Source organism: Toxorhynchites rutilus, chromosome 1 (genome assembly GCF_029784135.1).
Source record: "Toxorhynchites rutilus septentrionalis strain SRP chromosome 1, ASM2978413v1, whole genome shotgun sequence".
Lineage (NCBI taxonomy): Eukaryota > Metazoa > Arthropoda > Insecta > Diptera > Culicidae > Toxorhynchites > Toxorhynchites rutilus.
Genome location: NC_073744.1, coordinates 60,396,699 through 60,408,880, shown reverse-complemented (window position 1 = coordinate 60,408,880; position 12,182 = coordinate 60,396,699). Strand labels below are relative to the sequence as shown.

The window sequence follows — 12,182 nt, the reverse complement described above, 5'->3', positions numbered from 1 at the left end:
AAGTTTTCAATTAAAATTTTGATATGGATGCAATTTCATTCAATCGGATCTCTGCGCGGGTTGAAAAACTTCGTTGCTTCGAGTTGATTCGTGAACAACTGTATATTTTATCCGAATTACTTTATTGAAGATCGATGTTTATTTACTTCACGTTCACTGTCGAACTTTTAATATGAACGTGAACGTGAACAAAATCATTCTATTCACCACTATTTTTTGAGTTGTTTGTTCGCAATGTAGTTCACCGTGAAATGATTGTCCTATTCCACCACCTGTTCAAGTTCATGTTCACGGGAACTCTAAACCGGCCTTCACGGTGAAATAATTTTCAGAATGCCTTGGGATATTCGAACGTGAACATGAACGAGGAAACATTTTGACGTCTATATTCACCACTGTTTTCACGTTCACGTTCACCGAAGTCGGTGAACTATTATGAGTCCGCGTTCACGTTCACGGGAACTCTAAACCTACCTTTAGCTGGATAATGGAAGAACAGAAGGAAAAACTCTTACGCCTAAATTGCTACTGTGTGAATGTGTACCATATGCAATGGTATAGAAGGGAATACTCTAACGCCGAAAAATGGCAACTGTGTAATGTGTTAATTATAGATATGATAAACATGTGACATGTACACGATTAAAATTCGGCTCTGTTACAGCTAAAATGCTAATGAGCCTAAAATACAACAAAAGGGATAAAAAATACCTTCATATTATTCAGCATTCTTACTGTATTTGAAAGCACTCTAGGACCCTTCAGATATACCGGTATACCGGTGATTTTCCTTCAATGATTATGGTGATATTCCGCTGGCATAATTAATGCGTCTTGAGCTTGCTGATGTCGACAGTACAGTACCGTTCAATTGCTCAACGTCCTCTAATGATTAGTGCGAAAAGGACCAAAATGTGATTTGCTGTGATCTGATGCCTGATAGCGATATATTGGAAAGTGTTGAAAAAGCTGAGAGAAATGCTGAAGATAGTAATCCTATCGAGTTGGAGAATATTCAGGAATGTTCAGATGATTGTGTCGAAATTATTCCTTCTAACGTTAACTCAAACCTGAAGAATATGTCCGGAATATTGAAATCAACTGAAAATGTTCCTGTGAAGCTATTTGAACACTTCTTTGTGATTGAACAGTTCCTACGTGATCGTTACAATTTGGGTTGAATAACATACTTAATCAATATTTTCTTTATTAACCTAGTTCTTGATGCAGGTCGGACTCGATTATATATGATTCGATTATATAACATCTAGGACTCGATTAAAAACAGTTTAAAAAAATGTTTTTTCTTTATTATTCACTGGCTTTTATAAGTACAGTGGGTTAAAAACACGATTTTTGAAGATTTTGATTGAATTTTCATCAGGAATTGTTTATATCGATATTGCAACGAAATTAAGAGAGATAGAAGTTGGGCGTCGAAGAACAAATTGTAGATTGATAGAAACAATCAAGTTTAGTATGAATTTTTACGATAAAATTAATAATTTAACATAAAACAAAATTCGAATACATGCGTAGAAGGATTTTTTTCGTGAAATATAACCGTCTATCACCTCCTGAGATTCTGGAAAAAAAAGTTATGTGAGAAAGGTGTTTTCTCACTTTAAGGGAATGAATCAAAAATTCGAATTCATACCATAATTGAGACACTTACCCTAATATATGACAATTTGACATAAAAAAAATTATGAAAAAATGTTCTGTATCACGATTCTCCCTAATTCGATAGTCCCCTTGGATATTTGGGGTGCCCATTTCCATTTTAGGGTGGTCCAAAAAATTAATTTTTCGCCTTTTTTCAAAAATGACTCTTTTTGAAAATTCATAACTTTTGAACTACTGGACCGATTCAGATGATCGACATATAAAGGTGAAGCTAGTCTTTAATGAAAAAAATATTACACTAGGGAAACAATTGAATTCTAGTAGCATACATCTAATTCAGTTGCATAGGAATATTGAACGAAGACCGAAATCAAGTTAAATTTGAAAAATCATAACTCAAAAACGAAGAAAGAGAGATTTTTCTTTGATCTTTGATTTTTGTATATGTTATGTAAAAAAACTTCAGCTTTCGAGAAAAAATATGGCGTCCTCTATCTTCAACCGAGAAAACTATGAAAAAGTCACAGGAGGGTTGTGTCCGAGACACGACCGCATAATTGACGTAGGATTCCGTTAGGTTATCTGTTGATTTTGGATAATTACATCGTTAAACTCTTTGATAATGATTAGGTGGACCTGAAAAGGGCCGTTTTGTTTGGTTGTTGGGTATTGTTTGTTCATTCCACCAGTGTTTAACGAGTGATGATGACAGAAGGATAATAAACAGTCGTTGGATGGTGCGTATCAGATAAAGGATACCGAAGTGGAACGAGATATGATGAGAACCGCCCTCTATGATCCTAGACGAGATGCCTCTTGTGATATGTATTGATGAAATAAAGAAAAAAATTCACCAATGTAATATAAGATAATTATTAATACCGAACACAATTATCAATTTTTCTTATCAGTAAAAACATGTTACTTTAATATAGCGAAAATATATTTGAAATGGGAAAGGTAATTTTTTTATAATTTTTACTTTCTGATTGTTTATTCAGCCCAATGCGAATTTTAATTGGACTAACAATACCTAATACTATATGTACACCTAATACTATATGTACTATATGTAGTGAGACTCTATGATGTACGGGGAAGGGTTAACACAACGGCTATCGTATACAATTTTACACCTACCCATGTGCTAAATTTTTCACAATACACGATCGAACATTGATATGGAGTTTCACGGAGCAACCAACATTAAGTTTCCAAATTTAAATTTTATTTGCTAGAATTATTCGTATCACTCTTCTTACTTGCAATATAAAAATGCCCCCGACTTTCATGTATTTGCAATGCTGATTTCCCCTAGGCAGCTTGGTTTTGATGTCTCTGTTAGGGGAGCGCCGCATGTGTCGTCAATTTCGACCAATCAGAAGTGGGTATTTCCGTTAGGATAGGGGTTGAGATTTTTCAATTGTTTGATAGTTAGTTTAATGATATATATTATTTTATTCAATATAAAAAATTGTCATGGAGTGCCGAAATCGATTGACGGAAAAATTTCATCAATCCATCATGAAATGGCTGAGCAATAAGCGTTTGAAATTGGACAATTTTCGCGATGTGCTCGATTTTCGATTTTCAATTTGTACCCCAATATGTTCCCGAAAGACGTAATCCTACGTCAAAACTAACACAATCAATAACTACAAAAATGAAAAACTAAACTTTTTGCAAAGGTAATATTTTTTCAAAAAAGGCTAGATTATTAGCTTCTCAATTTGACATATTGATCATCTAATCGGTCTAGTTGTTTAAAAGTAATGATTTTTTCTTTTTTGGAAAAGGAGGAAAATTTGTTTTTTTACCCAACGGTTAAACTTGAAAATTCATAACTTAAAAACGAAAAAATCACATCTCTGATCTTGGTATAAATTATGTACAAAATTCTCAGCTTTCAAGAAAAAATATAAAAAAACATGGCGCCCTCTAGTCCAAATTCATACCTTTGGACTAGAGGGCGCCAACAAAAAAACAAATACAATCAATAATTACGAAAACGAAATTTTGGCGGCCGTAATATAAATAGACTAAGTAATTGGATATAATTTGATATATCGATCATCTGAATCGGTCCAGTAGTTCAAAAGTTATTTTAAGTTAGTGCAAAATAAAAAAGCGCAAAGTGTGAGCAAACTTAGTGAACATAAGGATTGCTGTGAACCAAGAGTTTCCTAGGTGCCTAAGAAAAATAAAATCGAAAACCGACCGAGCACAGTTTACTGCAAACGACTGAGCTACCGGGAAAGCCACCAGTGAGCGGACATCATCTGGTTTGTGTAGCACAGGAGCGAGGAAGCACCGCCCACGGAACCAACGCTATAACTAAGACTCCGGGAGATGGAAAGAATCATCATCCTGTCAACGTGAGTACTAAAAGAATCTCAACACAAAACAACATTTAGTGAGTTGTTATATAAAACGGGAAGTTCCCCGGGAATACTATCTGTGACAGACAGTAAAAGTCCATTTCATAACACTTTCGGGAGAACAAACTAAAAGGTTCTTACCCATTAATTTTATTTAACGCTCAATGGATCAGCGCGAACTAATGATTTCGCCTGAGCTGATGCCAAGGACCAAGAGCAGCTCAAATGCCCCAAACAGGCCCCCACAGCAAATAACAGTTGATAACTTATTGCAACACATAAAAACTCTAACGGATAACCAAAATTTACTGATTGGTCAAATCCAAAATCTAAGAGAAAAAACAGAGGATCCTATCCTGCAATTCAGGACGCCGGATCCCATCAAATTGTTGCCAAATTTCAGCGGCAATAAAAAAGAAACTAAAGCATGGATACAAGACGTACAAAGTACGCTTGATTTATACCAACGAATTCGCGGTCTCAGAAAAACCGCCGAACGATTCAAAGATTCGGTTCGAAGTAACCGATGAATCACTGACTACTCTAGAAAAAAAAGCATTGCAAAAAATAATCGACGAAAATGCTGAAATTTTGTATTTTGATGACCAAAAGCTCACTTTTACTCATCAAATCAAACATAAAATTCGTACCGTGGATAATATCCCAATCCACACAAAGTCATACAAATACCCACAGGTTTTTGAAGATGAGGTACAAAAACAAATAAAAAAATGCTAAGAGATGGGATCATTCAAGAATCCATATCTCCTTACACATCTCCTGTATGGATAGTGCCTAAAAAAACAGATCCATCAGGCGTTAAGAAATTTCGATTAGTCATAGACTATCGGAAACTTAACGAAAAGACAATTTCAGACAGATATCCTATTCCCGATATCACTGAAATTTTGGACAAACTAGGTAGAGCCACTTACTTCTCTACACTAGATCTAGTCTCCGGATTTCATCAGATCCAGCTAGATAAGGAAGATTTCAAAAAAACGGCCTTTGCTGTAAGTTCAGGCAAATACGAATTCACTCGTATGCCTTTCGGCCTCAAGAATGCACCCGCTACATTTCAAAGAGTTATGGATGCAGTTCTTAGAGACCTCGTCGGTAAATGTTGCCTAGTCTACATGGACGACATTATTATCTTCTCTAGCTCATTTGAAGAGCATATCAAGGACATACGCAAAGTATTCAGGAAATTAAAAGAAGCCTGTCTAAAAATCCAATTAGACAAATGCTATTTTTTCAGGCACGAAGTGCAATTTTTGGGGCACACCGTGACCAAGGATGGAGTAAAACCAAACTCCGACAAGATTGACGTAATAAGAAACTGGTCTGTACCAAAAAACGAGAAAGAATTGAAACAATTTCTTGGAACAATTGGGTATTATCGTCGTTTTATCAAAGACTTCGCTAAGATGGTCAAACCATTGACGCAATTGTTGCGGAAAGACACACTCTTCGAATTCACCCCGGACAGAATTCAATGTTTCGAAAGATGTAAAGCCTTACTGACAATGGATCCAATTCTTGCATACCCGGACTTCACGAAGAATTTTATATTCACAACAGACGCAAGCAACTTTGCTGTTGGTGCGGTATTGTCGCAAGGACAAATCGGAAAAGATCGTCACTTAGCCTACGCATCAAGAACATTAAATAAGTCAGAGGAAAATCTCTGCACAACAGAAAAGGAGTTACTGGCTATTGTATGGGCCGTGAAACACTTCCGCCCTTATTTATACGGGCGCCGATTCAAACTCATTACAGACCATAAACCATTAATCTACTCCATGACAAGTGCCAATCAAAAGATAATTAGGTGGAAACTGGATTTGAGCGAATTCGATTTCGAACCCGTGTACAAGCCTGGAAAAGAGAACGTCGTTGCGGATGCTCTATCTAGGCTACAACCGAACGAAATTAATTCAAACAATCAAAGTCCAAACGACCAAAACAATTCAGACAGCGAAACAAACACAGAAGACGACAACGACGGAATGACAGTGCACTCAGCTGACACAAGCGATGACCACTACATTTGGACTACAGAAAAACCTATTAACACATTTAGAACTCAAAAACTCTACAATTGACGTCGAAGCTCATGAGCAGATTTTCCCGAAATACCACCGATTTACGATATCAAAACCGGAATACAAAGAAATCGACATAGTTAACATTTTTAAAACAAAACTGAATGCAAGAGGTATAAATTGTATATATTGTCCCATATCATTAATACAACTAATCCAAGAAACGTACAGAAAACACTTTTCTCACAACAGAATCTTTAAGATTTTTATTTCACAGGTACTCTTACAGGATGTTAGATTACCAGAAGACCAAGATGAGATCGTTCGCAAGACTCATGAATACGCGCACCGAGGCATAAAAGAAAACAAGGCACAAATACTAGCAGACTATTTCTTCCCAGAAATTGACAAGAGGCTAAAAATTTTTATAAGCAACTGTCCTACCTGTAAAAAATGCAAGTACGACAGAAAGCCACCAAAATTAATTCAAAAAACCAACTCCGCGGAAAGACCATTTCAGAAAGTACACATTGACGTTTTCTTCATGAAAGGAGAGAAAATGCTAACGGTTGTGGACGCCTTTTCAAAATTCGCAAACGTGATCGCTCTTGAAACCAGAACTATCGTAGATCTGAAAAGAGCAATCACGGAACACATAAGAACCTTTGGCAGACCAGAGACAATAATTTGCGACCAAGAACCCGGATTTACATCCATCGAATTTATTGGATTTTTGCAAGATCTAAACATTGAAATACACCACACGAGCTCTAGTAACTCTAATGGAATTGTAGAATGATTCCACTCAACCCTCATTGAGTTATATAGAACTCTACAAGCAAAATATAAAGAACTTAGTTTCTCCGACAGAATCAACATTATAACAGACATCTATAATAATACAATACATTCAGCAACAGGGTATAAACCAAGACAAATCATCTTCAATTACCAGAACAAAACAGATACGGAAGAAATTTTACAAAAGTACAACAATATACAGTCAGCAATCAAAATAATGATGAGAAAACATAAAAAAACAAGTGGAGGAAGATAACAAATCGAGAGAGAAACCCAAACAATTAGAAATAGAAAAGAACGTTTATGTGAAAGTTACTCAAAGAATAACTAAGGACAGAGAGCCTTTCAAAGTTTCTAAAGTTAAAGAAAACAACGAGCTCACTTTTAAAGATTCATATGGCATTAAAGTACATAAAAATAGATTGAAAATGTAATTCTTCGCCATTACCTTTATTTCAGACTAATAACGTTGACGCAAACAACACTCTATCACGACGTTTCAACAAAAAATGGACTTTTGACCATCAAACTAGACACAGCCAGGACAATGATAGGTTACGAAAGACTAATGCACAACCTGGAGGACATAAGACAAAACATCAACTAAATCGAAAATCTTGCCATCGCTCTAAAAGTAACAGACCACCTGGAACACACACTACAGTTCAAATTAAAGAAGGCTCATGAAAAACTGGATGGACTTTATCCGAAAAGATCTAAAAGAGGACTTGTTAATGTATTAGGAAAAGCTATAAAATTCATTGCTGGTAATCCCGATGAAGAGGACTTAGACCTCATTAATCAAAACTTGGAAATTTGAGAGAGCAATAGCAACAAAATAATTAATAATCAAGCAAAACAGATAAAGATTAACAACTTGTTGCAGACAACTATAAACAAGGTATCGAAAACCTTGAAACTAATTAAGGAACAAATCAACACAAATGACACACTTTTTCGAAAGGACCTAGAATTCATCAATTTAATTTTCAATATCGATATTTTAATAAAAACCTTAGAAGATTTAGAGGAACAAATCGCATTCTCAAAATCTAACCTCTTGAACAAAAATATTTTAAATGCGCAAGAAAAAGAATACATTTGGAAATTTTTAACAAATCAGCAAATAAATATTAAGTTCGAAGAAGAAATATACAAATTCATAAAATCAATTGTATCCCTGCAAAACAATCATATCATAATAATCATCAAAATTCCTGTAATCGAACCGAAGGAATACACACTGATGCAGCTGAAACCCATCAACATAAATGGAAGCCGAATCAACACGAACATCCGCTACGTTACCAAGCATCAACAAACGCTTTACGAACAGAAAGATAAATGTTTCATCTGCGAGAACACCTACCCTGTGAACGACGAGTACATCTTCAGCATACTGACAAACCAAAAAGCCAAATGCCTGATGTCCAAAGAACCAGATCACCCAATCATCAAAGAAATCAATACAGGAACTATATTGATTAACAGTCACAAAGCAGTTAATATACTGGATTCATGCGGGGATTCCCGAATTGTCTCGACACCCGTCATCATCGAAACAGGTAACTGTACAGTCACCATACACAATTTTACATTCAAAAGTACCTTCAAGACAACGAAACAATACGAATATCTCACACCAATATTTGGTAAAGGGATAGAAGTAACACGACAGAACCCTAATATCGAGGAGATACATCAAATGAATATGGTAAACCTAGAAGAAATCAGAAACCTGAAACTCCACATGATCAGTTCACAGACCATTGGGGGAACAGCCATTGCCTGTATCGCCCTTTCAGCAATTATCATACTTTGTATTCGCAGATACAAACCCAAGGTTACTCAGCGAAATCTAGCCAAGAAAGAAGAGACTGTTACTCTGCAGATTACTAACCATAGACCAAGCTCTCCGAATGATGAACCCAAAGCCACAACAACCAAGGTCCAGGCAGGCGAGCCAAATTTCTTATCGAAGTCACTCTTCTCTTCTCTCTTAGTTTAACCTTTCGTGTAATCGATTCATAAAAGAGAAATAAAATTATTTTTTGTTACGCTTGACCCACGACAAGCGTATATATATATATATATATATATATATATATATATATATATATATATATATATATATATATATATATACACAAAATCTACGAAAATCAAATTTTAATTTTTAACCCACAATTGAGTATACATTAACAAAATACCCTGCGTTACATGCATTCTGCTCATTATGACAATGTTGTTTTATTTTCCTTACAAGCCTTCTCGTTATATTTATCCATTCCGTCCAGCACAAATCAGTTCAGCTGCACTCGTTCGTTCCTAAACAGTTCGTTCACAAACAGTTCACTCTCAAACCGTTCTTTCGGAATCAGTTCTTGGGGAGAACTACCGTTCTTTGAACAAGAAACGAAACAACGAAAAAAAAAACAAACAAGAACAACGAAACAACGGTTTCGAACGAAATGCGAAATCGGGATGAACAACTTTGTCATTGTTGAGAATCGATCATATAGAAGGATTTTTCTAATCAAATGTGAATTTGATAATAAAATTCGATGATTTGCAAACATTGTTCACCCATAATGAAAAGACAATGGAAATTACACAACTTTCACAAATGGCACGAATCACGTGTGATCTGTCAAGAATAGTGCACAGAAAAACCGTTATAATCAATGCAATCGAGCTCGATTTCGATTAGCTACCACTCCGAATACCCGGAAAGACATATAAAAATATCCAACGTACCTCATCACAGCTCCAGCACCGAGAATGCGTACCGTACGGGATCTTGAACTCGTGCAACCGAAACACAAAATCCTGTTTCAGCAGCGGCAGGAAGTGCTCGACGTGATTGATGATGTTTGCGATAATTTGAAACGCCCTTCCGCGGGGTTTCTTGGCAAGTTTGCAGATTCTCAGCAGCGTGACCAACGTTTCCGGCTGCACAAACTCCGAGCATTTGTGGGACCGAGAAATCGACCAAAGCAACGTCAGTATCGGTTGCATGGGGTTCTTTTCGAAAGCCCTGGAGGAGACAATCTCTAGCTCGATGTCGTGTATTTCGTTGTCGTCGATCGTGTCGTCGAAGCTGCACTGATTTCTCGTTCGCTTTTTTCCGCTTCCCGTCGATGGTTGCTCGTCCTTCTCCAGATCCGGGTCTGCTGCAAACAACTCATTGGTCATGTAAGTACAGGAATTGTCATCGTATAGGTATGCGAGAATGTCGAATTCGCTCGTTTTAGCCTCTTCTGTATTTTCCTCGCTGGTTTCCATTTCCTGGTCTGGACGTTCTTCTGCGATGGCGATACCTTCATCGGGATCTGCCTCAGTGTCACTGCACACGGGTGAATAGTCGTCATCGTTATCGTCCAAATCTTCCACGTTTTCCGAGTCGGTTCGCGCGGGACTCGAGCTTGAACTGGGAGCATTTCTATTATAGATGGTACTGTAGCCACTGCTCCCGCTCTCCGGTGATTCCGGTGCCACGCAGTAAGGGTCCATCTTTGCCATCTTGGACTGCTGATAGTAGTTCATATTTTTATAGTTGAACAACTCATCGCTTCGTTTAAGTCTTGCTTTTTGATTGCTTGACCTTTGCTTGGAATAAATACTTGTATTCATAGTTTCCTCATTATCATGCTTTATGTGGTTGGTCTGTTTGTCACTAATTATCCCGTTCAGAACACCAATCAGGAAGCTGACCAATCCGTTCGTTAGTAAGATGTCAAAGCTGAGATTGTCGAAACGATATTGATACAGGGCATACAGAATCATACTGAGTTCGTTTTTCGCGTGACATTGTTTGGCAAGTTTCATCAGTGCTTGCAATGCACCGCTGCGCCGAATGTGTCCCCTATTACAGGCTTCCTTGGCAAGCAAGCAAATTACACTCGTACAATAGCGCCTTTCGGATTCGTCTGAAAACAGAACATAAAATCAATGATTGTTCCCCAACGGTCATGAACGTTGTGACTCACCCAAGCTGGCATGCATGATCAAATCCGAAGTCATCGTGATCACATCACAGGCAGTTAGCTTCTCAATCGCGTCCTGATTCGAAGCCAGATTGAATATTATGTGCAGCGCTAGCGCTCGATATTGACTCGTCTCCGAGCACAGATAAATGATGCATTTCATACCGGATCCATCCTCGCCATATATCTCCTGTGCAATCTGTGCAGTGATAACAGTCGTTACCGTTTGCAGGCATTTCAATATGCCGGTGAATAGCTCGACGGTTTCCTTCGATTCGGGCATTTTGAAGTCCTGAGAGTCCTTCCAGCGGTAGCTTTTGATCAGCTGGTAACCAACGATGTCACAGTGGTAGCTGTTTTCCATGTGACGTACAATATTTTTGAATTTCTCTTTCGTGACCGTCCGATCTGGCGCGTGCATTCTTTTAATCACCACCTTTTCCGTTTCATCGCTTAGCGGTCCGTCTTCCGTTGGTTCGCTGGTACTACTGTGAGCTTTGGTTTCATTTCGGGCAAATTTGATCATCAACGATATGATCTTCTTAAGGCATCCCTGACTGATCAACGATGTTCGGAGGGTTTTATCGTTCCACAGCAACCGGATGGCTCTGATGACCATTACGAGAACGGCAGTATTTTCCGATTCGGAGAGAATCGAATTCAGCGCGTACGAAGTGTTGCCGTAAACTTTGCCGAGTGCGTATAGAATGGTCGGAAATTGGGCTAAATTGCCGAGCAATCGACAACCGCGACACTGGATTGCTGGGTTGGGTATATTGGAGATGATCGAGACCAGTGGGTTCAAGATTCCTTGTTCATACGCCTAGAAAAAAAAACATAATTCCAATTAACGTATATTTAACTGATAAAAAAATTTGAGAGCCCTATAAATCAACCAAGACGCAAACCCCACTCTATCAACTACATTCAACGAATAGACTGGTTTTCCTTCAGCCACAATATTGATTGATTTGGCAATATGAAAATCATTTCTCAACTTACCTGTTTGGCACAATCCTTTCTCATGCAGCAATTTCCCAGTATGCTAAGCAACACTTCCAGCACTTTTTCGTACGGTTTACTTAAAAGGCCAACCAGCAGTTTGACACCGTCAAGCGAGCAAAAGTGCTGAATTCCAATCTCCGTGTTGATGACCTCCGTCCGAACTTTTACTAGCTTACGATAGAGAGTGGCCCTGTCTGGAGGATTTCTCAGTTCCTCCAGCAAACTGGCCACTTGAGCTCGGATCATTGTGATAAATTATGCACTTGGGACACGAATTTACATGCGAAAAATGGTAAATTTTCCGCACGCTCGAACTGTGCACTGTTTTTTCACTCTTCTGT

The 12,182-nt window shown here is 37.7% G+C and overlaps 1 protein-coding gene across 1 annotated transcript in view; it reads right to left on the bottom strand.

Moving 5' to 3' along the window:
- Positions 1–12,182, bottom strand: part of LOC129767643 (uncharacterized) — an 18,497-nt gene extending 6,315 nt beyond the window's left edge. Inside the window, exons 1-3 of the mRNA XM_055768732.1 lie at positions 11,839–12,182; positions 10,840–11,659; positions 9,608–10,779 (exon numbers count right to left, since the gene is read on the bottom strand). Of these exons, the coding sequence (XP_055624707.1) occupies positions 9,608–10,779; positions 10,840–11,659; positions 11,839–12,087 (2,241 nt within the window). The 5' untranslated portion in view covers positions 12,088–12,182. The remainder of the gene's footprint in view (positions 1–9,607; positions 10,780–10,839; positions 11,660–11,838) is intronic.